The sequence below is a fragment of the Myotis yumanensis genome, unplaced genomic scaffold (assembly GCF_028538775.1).
Source record: "Myotis yumanensis isolate MYYU_CA2020_CCGP unplaced genomic scaffold, mMyoYum1.0.hap1 SCAF_1, whole genome shotgun sequence".
NCBI lineage: Eukaryota > Metazoa > Chordata > Mammalia > Chiroptera > Vespertilionidae > Myotis > Myotis yumanensis.
Window position 1 is genome coordinate 91,170,351 of NW_027223752.1, and position 12,117 is coordinate 91,182,467.

At 38.2% G+C, this 12,117-nt stretch overlaps 1 protein-coding gene across 2 annotated transcripts in view; it reads left to right on the plus strand.

Annotated features, from left to right (window-relative positions):
- The window catches only part of NUBPL (NUBP iron-sulfur cluster assembly factor, mitochondrial), a 240,215-nt gene that overhangs the window by 197,776 nt on the left and 30,322 nt on the right, over nt 1-12,117 (plus strand). For both annotated transcript variants that reach the window (XM_070427639.1, XM_070427647.1), the window contains one exon: nt 7,541-7,626. In XM_070427639.1, coding sequence (XP_070283740.1) covers nt 7,541-7,626 — 86 coding nt within the window. The remainder of the gene's footprint in view (nt 1-7,540; nt 7,627-12,117) is intronic.

The following is a 12,117-nucleotide window of genomic DNA, read 5'->3' on the forward strand; positions in this document are numbered from 1 at the left end:
GGAACTTCACAGTTCAGAAGTCAATTTTGGACTTTTTCCAGGTGCACTGTATTTCCATAGCAAATGTTGGGTAGGGTTATCAATAATGGATATTTGGCAAGAATAGCATGATGTTATAGAAGAGAATTATTGTTTTATTCATCACATCATAAAAATTCTTTACAAAATAAATTTTTCTTCTTTTTTTTAATTTTAAATATATCTTATTGATTTTTTACAGAGAGGAAGGGAGAGGGATAGAGAGTTAGAAACATCGATGAGAGAGAAACATCGATCAGCTGCCTCCTGCACACCTCCTACTGGGGATGTGCCCGCAACCAAGGTACATGCCCTTGACCAGAATCGAACGTGGGACCCTTCAGTCCACAGGCCGACGCTCTATCCTCTGAGCCAAACCAGTTTCGGCATAAATTTTTCTTCTTATCCCATAAATTGTAACCAAGTGTTAAAGACTAGAAACTATATTCCAGGGTTTTATCTTTTAGGGCACTTCTGGTACTCAGTCTGAAACTGTAATCCTTGTTAGATTGGGAATCAAATTGTAAAATTATGTATAGTACCATTGCTTAATGAACAACGATGTTTCCAATCTAAATTTAAGAAGAAATAAACTTGTTAGGGCTCTTATATTTCTGTCAAACATATATTATAGGTAGAAATTATGGTGATTCAGTTAACTATTCAAACAAATAATCTGATAATTAAAAAATTCTGAACTATGACATGGGAAGAGCCAGGATTTAAAAAGCTTTTCCAAATAATTCTTCTATAATCAGCTTTCAGAATCACTTCGTCTAGACCAGTTTATCTGATGCTTGAATTCCTTGATTAGTCTCTGGAAGGGAGGCTTCTGAGGTAGTTCATTCAGTTTTGTGTTTTAAGAATTTTTGGGCACTTCCTTCATGATATGACCGACAGCTAAAATTCTTTAATGTCTTCAAATTCAGTGAATGGTATAATGGCCAATGGGCAATCAGACTGTTATTAAAAACTACTATAAATCCATTAAACATTTACATGTAGCAAAAATACAAGTCCTACAATTTATAATATAAAAATGTTTGTGCTTGGTCATAGATATTAGGTATTTGATCAGAACCTGAAATATAGCTCTGAAGAATGTCTTCACATCTTAGGTCTGACAGTATTTGGAAACGGAGCAAAGCTTTTCCATATAAAGTCTCAGTCTCCTTTTCTTGAAATATACCTGGTTAAATAAAGTTAGGAGTTAAGTAAGCAGGAAGAAGCAGTTTTCCTCCCTGGAGTTTGTATTAGAGATAGAATGTTTATGAAAAGGAATGTGTTCAGTTATTGAACAAATGGCCTTCGGTGGTGACTCACTGTGAGCATGGGCAGGCTGAGTTATATGCACATCTAAAAGAATTTGAAATGCAAAATTTTAAATCTAAGCAAAAGAGCTTTCTGAGTTGTAGAGACATATATGTACAACTAGGCTCCCCAAGGGTGTTTACTTATCAGCATAAAGATGGATTTAACACTGGAAAGAAGTGAGAATTTTATCTTCATTTTACTGGAAACATTATAAGGGGAGAGGATGAGACTATGTGTGTGTGTGTGTGTGTGTGTGTGTGTGTGTGTGTGAGAGAGAGAGAGAGAGAGAGAGAGAGAGAGAGAGAGAATGAATGAATGAGAGAGCTGTTTGGTTCAGGCTCTAGCTTTTTAAAATCTCTGAAATCCTCACTTTCCCCCTACTGGAAGGCAGTCTGGATAGCCTTAGAGAATTCATTGTTAACATCCTTAAGGTGAGGTGATTGGAAGCCCATTACCTGTTGACACAATTATTGAAGAGCTAATCGTTGTCCCTAAATAACAGGTATGCCTCCAGATTCCTTTGATGAATTTGAATTCTTGACATTCCAAAGTGCACATGCTTTCTCTCACTAGTGATTTTGAAATGCTGTGGTTTCACTAATTACTGTGATTTATTAATTCTTTTGGCAGCAATGGACATGATTTCCTGTAACAAAATTCATTTCTAAAGTGAGGGGAAAAAATGGTTCATCTTTATATTAATAAAACATACCTCCTTTGTGACTGTAATCAGTTCTCTACTCTGTTGAAATGGAGCAAAGGCCAAAACAGTGACTCATGAAAGAATTATGTGTATTTCCTGTTGCAATAGTCTGTGGGTATAGTTGAAGTGAATTTACCTTTTTAATCATGTTTTACTGAATCTGATCTTACTTTTAGTGGGCATTTCTTGATCTTATAGCAAATAATGTTTATAATTCAGGAAGTTTGTGGCTTGTAGAAGAGGAAGACAAAGGACAGCTAAAAAATACCAAAGCCAGTCTACTTTATAAACTATTGTGTATTTTGTATTATTTATATTAAGCTAACAGAAGTTGAATGATTATTTTCTTTGGCTGCAAGTATCTTTAAATAAATTGAGAAACTGAAGTACTAAATGCACTGTGAACATTTATTATATAGCAGTTAATTTGTTCTTATAAATCTTAGTTGACTTTACCTTGATGTGCTAAAGAATTGTAAGACATAAAATTACTCGTCCAGGTATAATTACAAGCAGTTTTTGTTGTACATATTTATTAGGTTCCAACGCTGAAATTCACAGTCAAGCATGGGAATAGGATACAATTTGTGCCCTGGAGACTTAGAATGGCATAGTTGAATAGTTCCACACTGGTGTAATTATGATCATCCTAACATCTGGAATAATGAGTTTTAAATGTTTAACTACTTTGAACTATGACCCAAGTACAGATATGCAGCCATAAATTATACTCGTAATAGTCAAGAGAATTAGCAAGTAAGGCAACACTCCAGGTAATTATATTTTAGGATGTTTACTTATTTGCCAGGATCCTTTTTTAGTAAATTAAGCTTTCATAGTAAGTCCCAGCTGATAAAAAGCCTTAACATTATAACTTGGGAAATAGCATTTAAAAAATACTTTTTAATTGTTTGGACTTAGACATATACCCTAGAAAACAGATAGAAAATTCATCTTGAGATAGGTGTTTTATGATGCTGGGTTTTCCTCAGAAAATAATCCCATTTATTGCAAACTAAACATTCTCTTTGTTGCTACTGACATTCCTTATGATCAGTAGAGGGAGCACAAGTTTTCTAACAAACCCTCCATCACAAAACAAGTGACATCACCAATGATGGCATGAAGGGAAAACATGTAAGCTAGTTCATATTGGTTCATATATATTGGTCCATGTTCCATGAGCCCTGAGAAAATTAAAATGCCAAGAACCATAAAGATAAAATTTAATATCATATTTGAGATGACATTTTAAGTTAAGGGATATATTTACAAGAAAAAATTGACATAATTTCTTTAAAATTAAAAACTCTGGGTTATGATGCACAGATTATTAAATTTAATTTTACTAAAGGTTTGTTTTTTTGTTTGCTTTATTTCCTTATCCTAAATTCTAAAAGTCATTGTTGGGGCAGTCTGAAATGGTCACTTATATGATGTATTAAAATTTGGTATATTAAAAGAGGTAGTGATTTATGTGTGGGCCAGTTATATTTTTGTTCTTTAGGAAAAAGTCTAGAATTTTTTTGTCAGAACAGTGTGCTAAAGACTTATTTAGTTATTAGTTAAGAACATATATTGGAGCAAAAAAAAAAAAAATCTTACACTAAAATCTTTTAAAAATGTGGCTGGTAGTCCCAATGGAATGTTTACATGTTTTGTGAGCATTTGATGGGGCATGGAGGATGATCATTGTCCTTGTCCCAAACTTGTTTTTAATTGATGTTTGGTGCTATTTAGATTACTTGGCAAAGAAACTCAGATGGCATGGATGCTTATTTGTGACACTGTGTTAGAGTTAAGTACTACAGAGAAAACCAAGTCACTTTAATTTCTCTCTCTATGATCTTACAGCTATCAAAATAAAGTCACCAAACATTTTTATATCACTTTTACATATTTTTAAAAATATATTTTATTGATTTTTTACAGAGAGGAAGGGAGAGGGATAAAGATTTAGAAACATCAATGAGAGAGAAACATCGATCAGCTGCCTCCTGTGCAACCAAGGTATATGCCCTTGACCGGATTTGAACCTGGGACCCTTCAGTCTGCAGGCCGATGCTCTATCCACTGAACCAAACCGGTTAGGGCAACTTTTACATATTTTTAAATATGTTTTTATTGATTTTAGAGAAAGAAAGTGAGAGGGAGAAAGGAATAGAAACATCAATGATGAGAACCATTGATTGGCTGTCTCCTGCACGTCCCTTATTGGGAATGGAGCCCACAACCCAGGCATGTGTCCTGACTGGGAATCAAACTGTGACCTTCTGGTTCATTGGTCAGTGCTCAAACTGGATGGACCATTTTTACATATTTTTAATGGAACAGCTCTTTAAATTAATTAGGACCAATGGAAATAGGCTTGTTATATAGAAGAATTAATTCAGATATATTGAGATTTAGTGAGCTATTTAAGATTATATAGTATACTAGAGGCCTGGTGCATGAAATTTGTGTACTGGAGGAGGGGAGTCCTTCAGCCCGGCCTGTGCCCTCTTGCAGTCTGGGATCCCTCAGGGGATGTCCACCTGCCAGCTTGGGCCCACTCCCTGCGGGGTTCGGGCCTAAGCTGGCAGTTGGACATCCCTCTCGCAGTCCGGTACCCCTCGCTCCTTACTGCCTGCCTGCTCGCTGCTTCTTACCGCTTGACTCGCTGCTTCTTAGCACTGCTGCAGAGATGGGAGAGGCTCTGCCACCACCTCTGTGCTCGCCAGCCATGGCTGAGTGGCGCTCCCCCTGTGGGAGCACACTGACCACCAGGGGGCAGCTCCTATGTGAGCGTCTGCCCCTTGGTGGTCAGTGTGCATTATAGCGACCAGTCGTTCTGGTCGTTCTGCCATAATGGTCGCTTAGGCTAGTCGACAAAACCGGAATCCAGAGCTCTTGACTTCTAGTTCAAGGAGTCAATAACTAAGAGTTCATGCAGCAGTGATCTAGGACAGATGATTTGAAAATATAGGGACATTGTTTAAATATCCGATCCTCTATAAAGTGCCCGTTTTATGCAAGTCATTGTGTCATTAGTTTTGTTTGGTTAAAAAAATGAGAAAACTCATAACGTCATGAAACTCTGTTGTGTAGCAGTAATACAAATAGCTTTTTTAGGGCCAATGCAATAGAAAACTCCCTATATACTAATATATAGTTAAGGAGAGAATTTGAAGGAAATAGCTTAGGGGGTTTCATTTACATGTAAAGAGAATGGTTCTTAGATTAAAGAGCCATAATTCTTGGGGGAGATTGCATTTCACATTCACTTCAATAAGTTTACTGAGGAGTCCGATTGAACAGGGATGGTCTTGGAAACCATAGTTAAGAAGGGATGTTAGATCATATAGTTAGAGAGCCAGCTGAGACCTTGGAGACTATGTAGTCCTTGCATTAATTTTACAGCTAAGGAAACTGAGACCTGGAGTGGTTCTGAGTCACTTGCCCAAGGTTAGTCACACAGCTAGAGGGGGTAGAATTGGAATTAGATCCCTTCCAAATGCCTGGATATGAAAAAACGCTGACGTAGATTGGTGACAGAATCTAGAAGGTGGGGAATTGTGGAAATATAATAGATGTGTAGAGTAGACTTATGTACAATTTTTACAGAGATGCGATTTCCATCCATCTTTAAAAGAATGGAAAGATAACTTTGACTAGTTTTTGGTTTCTTGGACATAGCAAATCAAAATAGAAGGATTTAGTGATCCATGGAACAGTTTGAAAAGTAGGATGAGCTGCTTGATGGCAAATATGAAAATAACCTTCTCAGCAACTTGTAAGACATTTTATTGGTAACAATAATAAAGATAATAACGGTGATATTATTAACAACAGCTACCATTTATTGAATGTTTACCCTTTGTCCAGGCACCATGTCAAGCATCTGATGTACATCAGTAGTTCATTTAATTATTTTACCCTGTGACCTAAGTATTACTATGTCGTTTTGTAGATAAAAAGACTGAATCTCAGTTTCTTGTCCTAGTCACACTGGTAGTTGGCTATGGAATAAAAAGTTGAATTCTGATTATGTTTGAATTCCAAGGCTGTGTTTCTCTAACTTGAGTAATGAATAGACCCTCCTTCTAAAGGAAAAATAATCTGCTTCATCCCATATTGACTTATTTTTATTATAAGACTATTTAACTACGTGTAAACATAAATTCCTTAAATTTTTAGCTGTTATATTTTTTAAAACTTAAGAAGAACTACAAATTAAATACAAGTAAAACATACAAAATCAATAAAATTCAAATTGATATTAATTTAATGTGAAAGATGAAGTTTTTACTGAAATGAAAATATCGATTGCAAGATGAATTTGTGGCCATTACACAGTTCTTTTGAGTTTGGCATGCCTATGTTGCCATGTGCTTCATGATAACTTGGTTCTGCTGCCACATTTCTCTATTCTGACTTCTATAAAATATCCCTTCAGGCAGTAGTCTAGTGTCATTTGACTTTCGCTTGGTGCACTCAGATATTTATTGTTAATCCCACCTCTGTTTTCATTAGTTATGATGAAGTACTGCCACTTGGAGCTGGTTTGGGGCTCTGAGACGTCATGGCAGTGTACTTAGTTATAAAATGATGGCTATCCTGGTGCTCTAGAATATGCTCGTGTTAATTCTTTTTCAGGTTATCTTCTAGAAGAAAGCACAAAATTTAAGAAATTCATAGTCTCTGGAGTCATAGCCAGGACTCTGGTGTTTCCACTTAAAAAAATTGCACTGCACTTTCTCTCCAAACACTGTCATAGAACCATCTGCCCTCTGTGGGGTAATAGTGCAGACCCAGGAAAGCCTCCGTCTTCACCTGCTTTCAGTGCTGCTTTGGTCAGGCCACCACTATTTTGCATCTGAATTTTTGCTCAGCACGTAGTTTTGCCTCCACCAAATTATTCTCCACAGTGTGTCCCACACTGTTGAGTTTTCTATAATACAAACTTCTAGAACGGAGCCTCAGAATCACCTCTTTCTGGAAACTTTCCTTTATTGTGTCTCTTTATCTCCTGCCTCTCACCCCATCCATTATCACCTTGCTCCTTCTCTCCCCTAGATTGAATTAGTTATTTTTTCCTTCATTCCTCCTTTAGAACTCCATAACACCGTTGGCATATCTCTGTTATAATGCTTAGCACATTGTGTTGCAATCCTTAATTTTTGGGTCTCCCTAAGTAGACTTATTAGCTTCTTGAAAGTATGCCAGCCTGTGCATCTTCCTTACAGCATATTGTCTGAATGGGAAGGAGGCTCTCATGGTAGCTGTGATCTTGAATCACTGGTCAGTCAGTTATAATTTTAGAAGTGAGGAGTCAAAAATAAGCAAGAGCAAAGTAGACATTTCCTAATCTTTCCCATTCATGTATGTGAAATTTATACAAATTACATAAATAGTTAATGTAGTAGACTCTTTTAATATGTAAGCAACCTAATTTTGGAAGTAAACTTTCTATAGAAAATTAAATGATAGCATTATTTTGCTGTTCTTTTGTTTCCTTTTGGTTAGGTGCTGTGATTGTCTCCACGCCCCAGGACATCGCATTGATGGATGCACACAAGGGTGCTGAGATGTTTCGAAAAGTTCACGTGCCCGTAAGCATTTATGCTTCATTGTTGCAGAAATACAGGACACTTCTAACTGAAGAAGCAAGTCACTGAGAAATACAACACAAGTTTTAATTTAGTTCTGTGCAGTTTATATGAAAACCCTACTTCATCTTTATGGTTACTTTATTTAAATATATATATTTGTATTATTGATTTCAGAGAGGAAGGGAAAGAGAGAGAGAGATCATTGATCGGCTGCCTCCTGCACTCCTGACCCTTGGGATCAAGCCCACAACCCGGGCATGTGCCCTGACCGGGAATAGAACCATGACCTCCTGGTTCATAGGTCGACACTCAGCCACACCAGCAGGGCTTTATGGTTACTTTAAAACACACATATAGGTGCAAACATATATACACATTATATTAATCAAGGAGACTTCAAAAATGTCCTTCCAATATGAGTTTTCTGAAGAAGTACTACCTCTCTCAAATGCAGCTCTCACTAACACCCCCCACCCCCCAAAAAAGTATAAGAATATTTTAGGAAATTATTTAGGTAGATACACTTGAATAGACAACCAGTAGGAATGCAGGGGAAAACGATGTCATTTTTCCTTCTGTCTCCTATAATTTAACTCATGTATAGCTCACAGTCTTCTAAAAGGTATCAAAGGATACCTAGACAACATGGCAAACTAGAACAACTTAAAACTATAATGAAAATAAGGAAAAGGACAATTAAAATCAAGTGGAGTCAGAAGTGGGACTTAAGTACATGCTATAAATATACCATTAATTTTTGAGCAGCCACAGGGAAAGATACATAAGACTGTTATAAAACTGTTTTTCCACGAGGTTAAAAAGAGCTTGATGCTCAAGAGTAGCAGAGCTGAGATTAGAGAGGCGGAAGTCTCCCCGAGATTCTCAGAAAAAAGAATCCTCGTGTGCATAGGCACGAGCCCGTGCCTTCCTCCTGTGTGCCTCCACCAAAGCAGGTGGACTTCGCAAGTGCCCGCTGGAGTGGGCATTTCAGTACAGAGCAGTGGTGCTTCCATCCATGCGGCGCTCTAGCGCCCGTGCTTCATTCAGGGGGAGGTCTTAGAGTTTACAGAGCAGCGCTTTTTAGACTTCAGCCCATGCATTAACTTCAGGGGTCTCATGATTCTCTCCCCTCCCCCTCCTACCTCCCCAAATTGTATTCTCACTTTGAGTCTGTTTGGTATGGAGAGAATTCGTAACTTTTGCTAAGTTATTCAAGGAGACTATGATATGGCACAAGACCCAGTGATGTAGTAGAATGAAGAGACTCTCAGGAAAGCTTTCATAAATGTTTTTCTCTCAGGAGAGCTTCTGAAAAGTACAAAATAGTAGAGTAGTGGAGTTGAGATGATCCTCTTCGACAAGTACCTCTTCTTGCTTGCCAATTAGCACACAGCTGTGTGTGTTAACAAGCCATGAGCTCTGGATTGGACCAACGTGCTTTTATGAAAACTGAGGAGACTCATAAGGATGGTGCCTGCATGCTTACCTTCCAGGTGACCTGAGGGTGTTCTCACTGGCAGGGGTACAATTGTGATCCGAAAGTGTTTTAGAGATACCTTTTATGTGTGGATAAATGAATAAAACCCTTAACATGAATTGTAGATTGGAAACATTGTAAAGCAATGATAACCTAATGCCCACCTCAGTCTGAAAACTCTCAGTGAAGCACTTAGTTTAAACAATGTGAGTTCCTGTTATGCCCTCCAAGATAGACTGATATAAGGAATGCCTACCCAGATAGCTAAATAAGGTTACTGATATGGGATTTTAAAATATAAATCAGCAAAGAGTTAGGGAGCAGGCTATCTACCAAAAATTATGAGACTAAGTAATCCATAATCCTTCTTTCTGGCAGAAATTAAATAACAGGACCAGTGGTCTGTTAGTGCCACTTCAAGGTCAGAATAACAGCTGTGCTACCAGCATATGAGTGAATGCTTAACTTCTCATTCTTTTTTTTTTTAAATATATTTTATTGGTTTTTCACAGAGAGGAAGGGAGAGGGATAGAGAGTTAGAAACATCGATGAGAGAGAAACATCGATCAGCTGCCTTCTGCATACCCCCTACTGGGGATGTGCCCGCAACCCAGGTACATGCCCTTGACCGGAATCGAACCTGGGACCCTTCAGTCCTCAGGCCGATGCTCTATCCACTGAGCCAAACCAGTCAGGGCTAACTTCTCATTCTTTTAAGTTAAGGGCGGAGGCTTATATATAACTCAAAAAGATCAGGAAATCCTTAAGGGGAAAGTTTTCAAAAGAGCAGAAGCAAGAGCTTTTTGCTATTCCTCACCTCCGGTAAATTGTCATTATGTATGTATAGCAAGAGACCATTGCAACTCATGCTATCACCTGAGGCAACTATATGGCTCTAGGGCAGGCCCTGTATGCACTTTGCTAGTTGCGAGTCTAATGACCATCATTGCTAAATTTGGTTTTCAGTCCCTATGTTATTTTCACTTAACCTGCAGCATTTGATACTTACTGCCCTATAAGTAAAGGGGTAAATAATCTCATATTTGTTCGGACAGATTCTTCTCTAGGCTGTAGGACAAATTCTTCAGAAGGTGGGACAGAGAATCCTTATGGAACATAACGGTGGGGAAGCGAATGGATGGTCACTAAGTCCAGGTTAGGCTGCTGCTGAGTGAGTGCTGCCGAGGATAAAACTTGCAGGTATCAGCAAGGAAGTATCGTGAGGAAGTATTTATTCCAAGGGAAGGATCTTAGGCTGCATGAGGCTCATAGGACTAGTGGCGGATTCGTTAGGGCCTGGAAAAGTTGTTTGTGATCAGAAGGTTAATGTTGGAGTTGGAGTTTGCAGAGTAGGAACAGTTCTGGATCAGGAGAAGGTCCATGTGGTTGGTCATGGACGCGTGGGGCTGAAGTGGAGGGGAAATGAAAATCATTAGAAATGCGTAATCCCTCCAAGTTGGCTTTTTTGACATTGTCCTGTATCTTTATTGTACAGTTCTTTTTTCACCCCTTTGTTTTAATTATTTGGCTTCTAAACAGCAAAAATTTTTAAATAATGTAGACTAATCATCTCTTAAACTAGCAGAAGATAATAGGTGCTCAATAATCTTTGTAATTGAGAAAGAACTTTCCAGCAGTGAGCCCTGTAAACAGTTGGACAAATACGGAGCACCACATTTTATAGGGAATCCCAGCTGTAAGTGGGATGTGGATTCTTCTGGCACTAATGAGCCTTGGAGTCTAAGTAATGGTAAAGCATTTGAAATTAGAGAGTGTTCTATAAGTGCAAAGGAGAAATGTTATGCTTTGTTTATACCATTTTATTCCATTTTTCCTGGTTTTTAGTTTCACTCTCTATTTTTTCTCCTTTTGAAGTGCATTAGTTACCATGGAAACAATGGTATCATTGGAATTCATTGGTATGGACAGAGTTTAATAATATCCACAAGAACATTTTGAAGTTAATTTAAATGATTTCTTAAAACTCAATCAGATAGAGGAAGGAGGGGAAGAGATGAACTATTAAATTCTCTTTTCTCTGCCTGAATGATATCAACTCTGCCAAATCCTTGATTATCTCAGTAATAGTAAACAGACTATTTTTTTAAATAATAAATATTTTCAATCTTGTACATTTTTAATTGTGTGTCCTTTAGTGTTGTGTCATTCTCACCCATTCCTCTTGCCTTCTTTCACAAGGGAGGCCCAGGCTCCTCAGTCTGAAGCCTTTCCCCACCACTTGAGCTTTGAGAGTCAGAGGGATTTCGCTGGCCAGCCCTTCCTTCGTAGGTAATCTTCTTCCCAGCTCTTGCAAAGTATGTTAAAGTATATTTTCCTCTCTTACTCCATCTATATGTTACTTTTAATTCAGTAAATAGTTATCTATTCTACAAATGCATATGTACTGATACTGAGTGCCCTCTCTAAGCAGAGCACTGGGATATAAGCTCCATTGGTGATTTTTTTAAAATCAGGATGAGGCCTTTTCCTTCAAGCACTTTATCATCCTGTAAACTAGCTCCATCATGGTGCAGAGACCCTAAATTCTGAGGAACAAGAGGATGCTTTCTTCTCTGGGCTATCAAGGAGCTCTTTCATGGGAAAGTCATGATGTTTTTTCACATCCCTGTAATTTTTCACATGCTGGTCCCTTGCCTGATAAGCCATTGTCAGCTTCGGACCTCATACTCATTTTTCAAATCCCTGCTTAGGCATTACTTCCTCTGGGAAGTTTTCCCCAACCTGCCAGAAAAGGTTAATAATTCTTTTTCTGAACACCTTGGACATATATTGTGTTTGACTCTTATCCCACTACAGGTCTACCTGTCAGTCTCCACTGAAGAACTGGAGTTTCTGGAGGGCTAGGAGACATGACTTAAATTCCTTCAGCGCCCAGTCACCTGGCACATAGCAGGCACGGGATACATTCTCACTACTGACCTTTGACCTGGGGTACACTGCCATCCACAGTCTGCTGTTTTCTTCACGCCCAGGTCACAGGCCGCTCTGCCTTG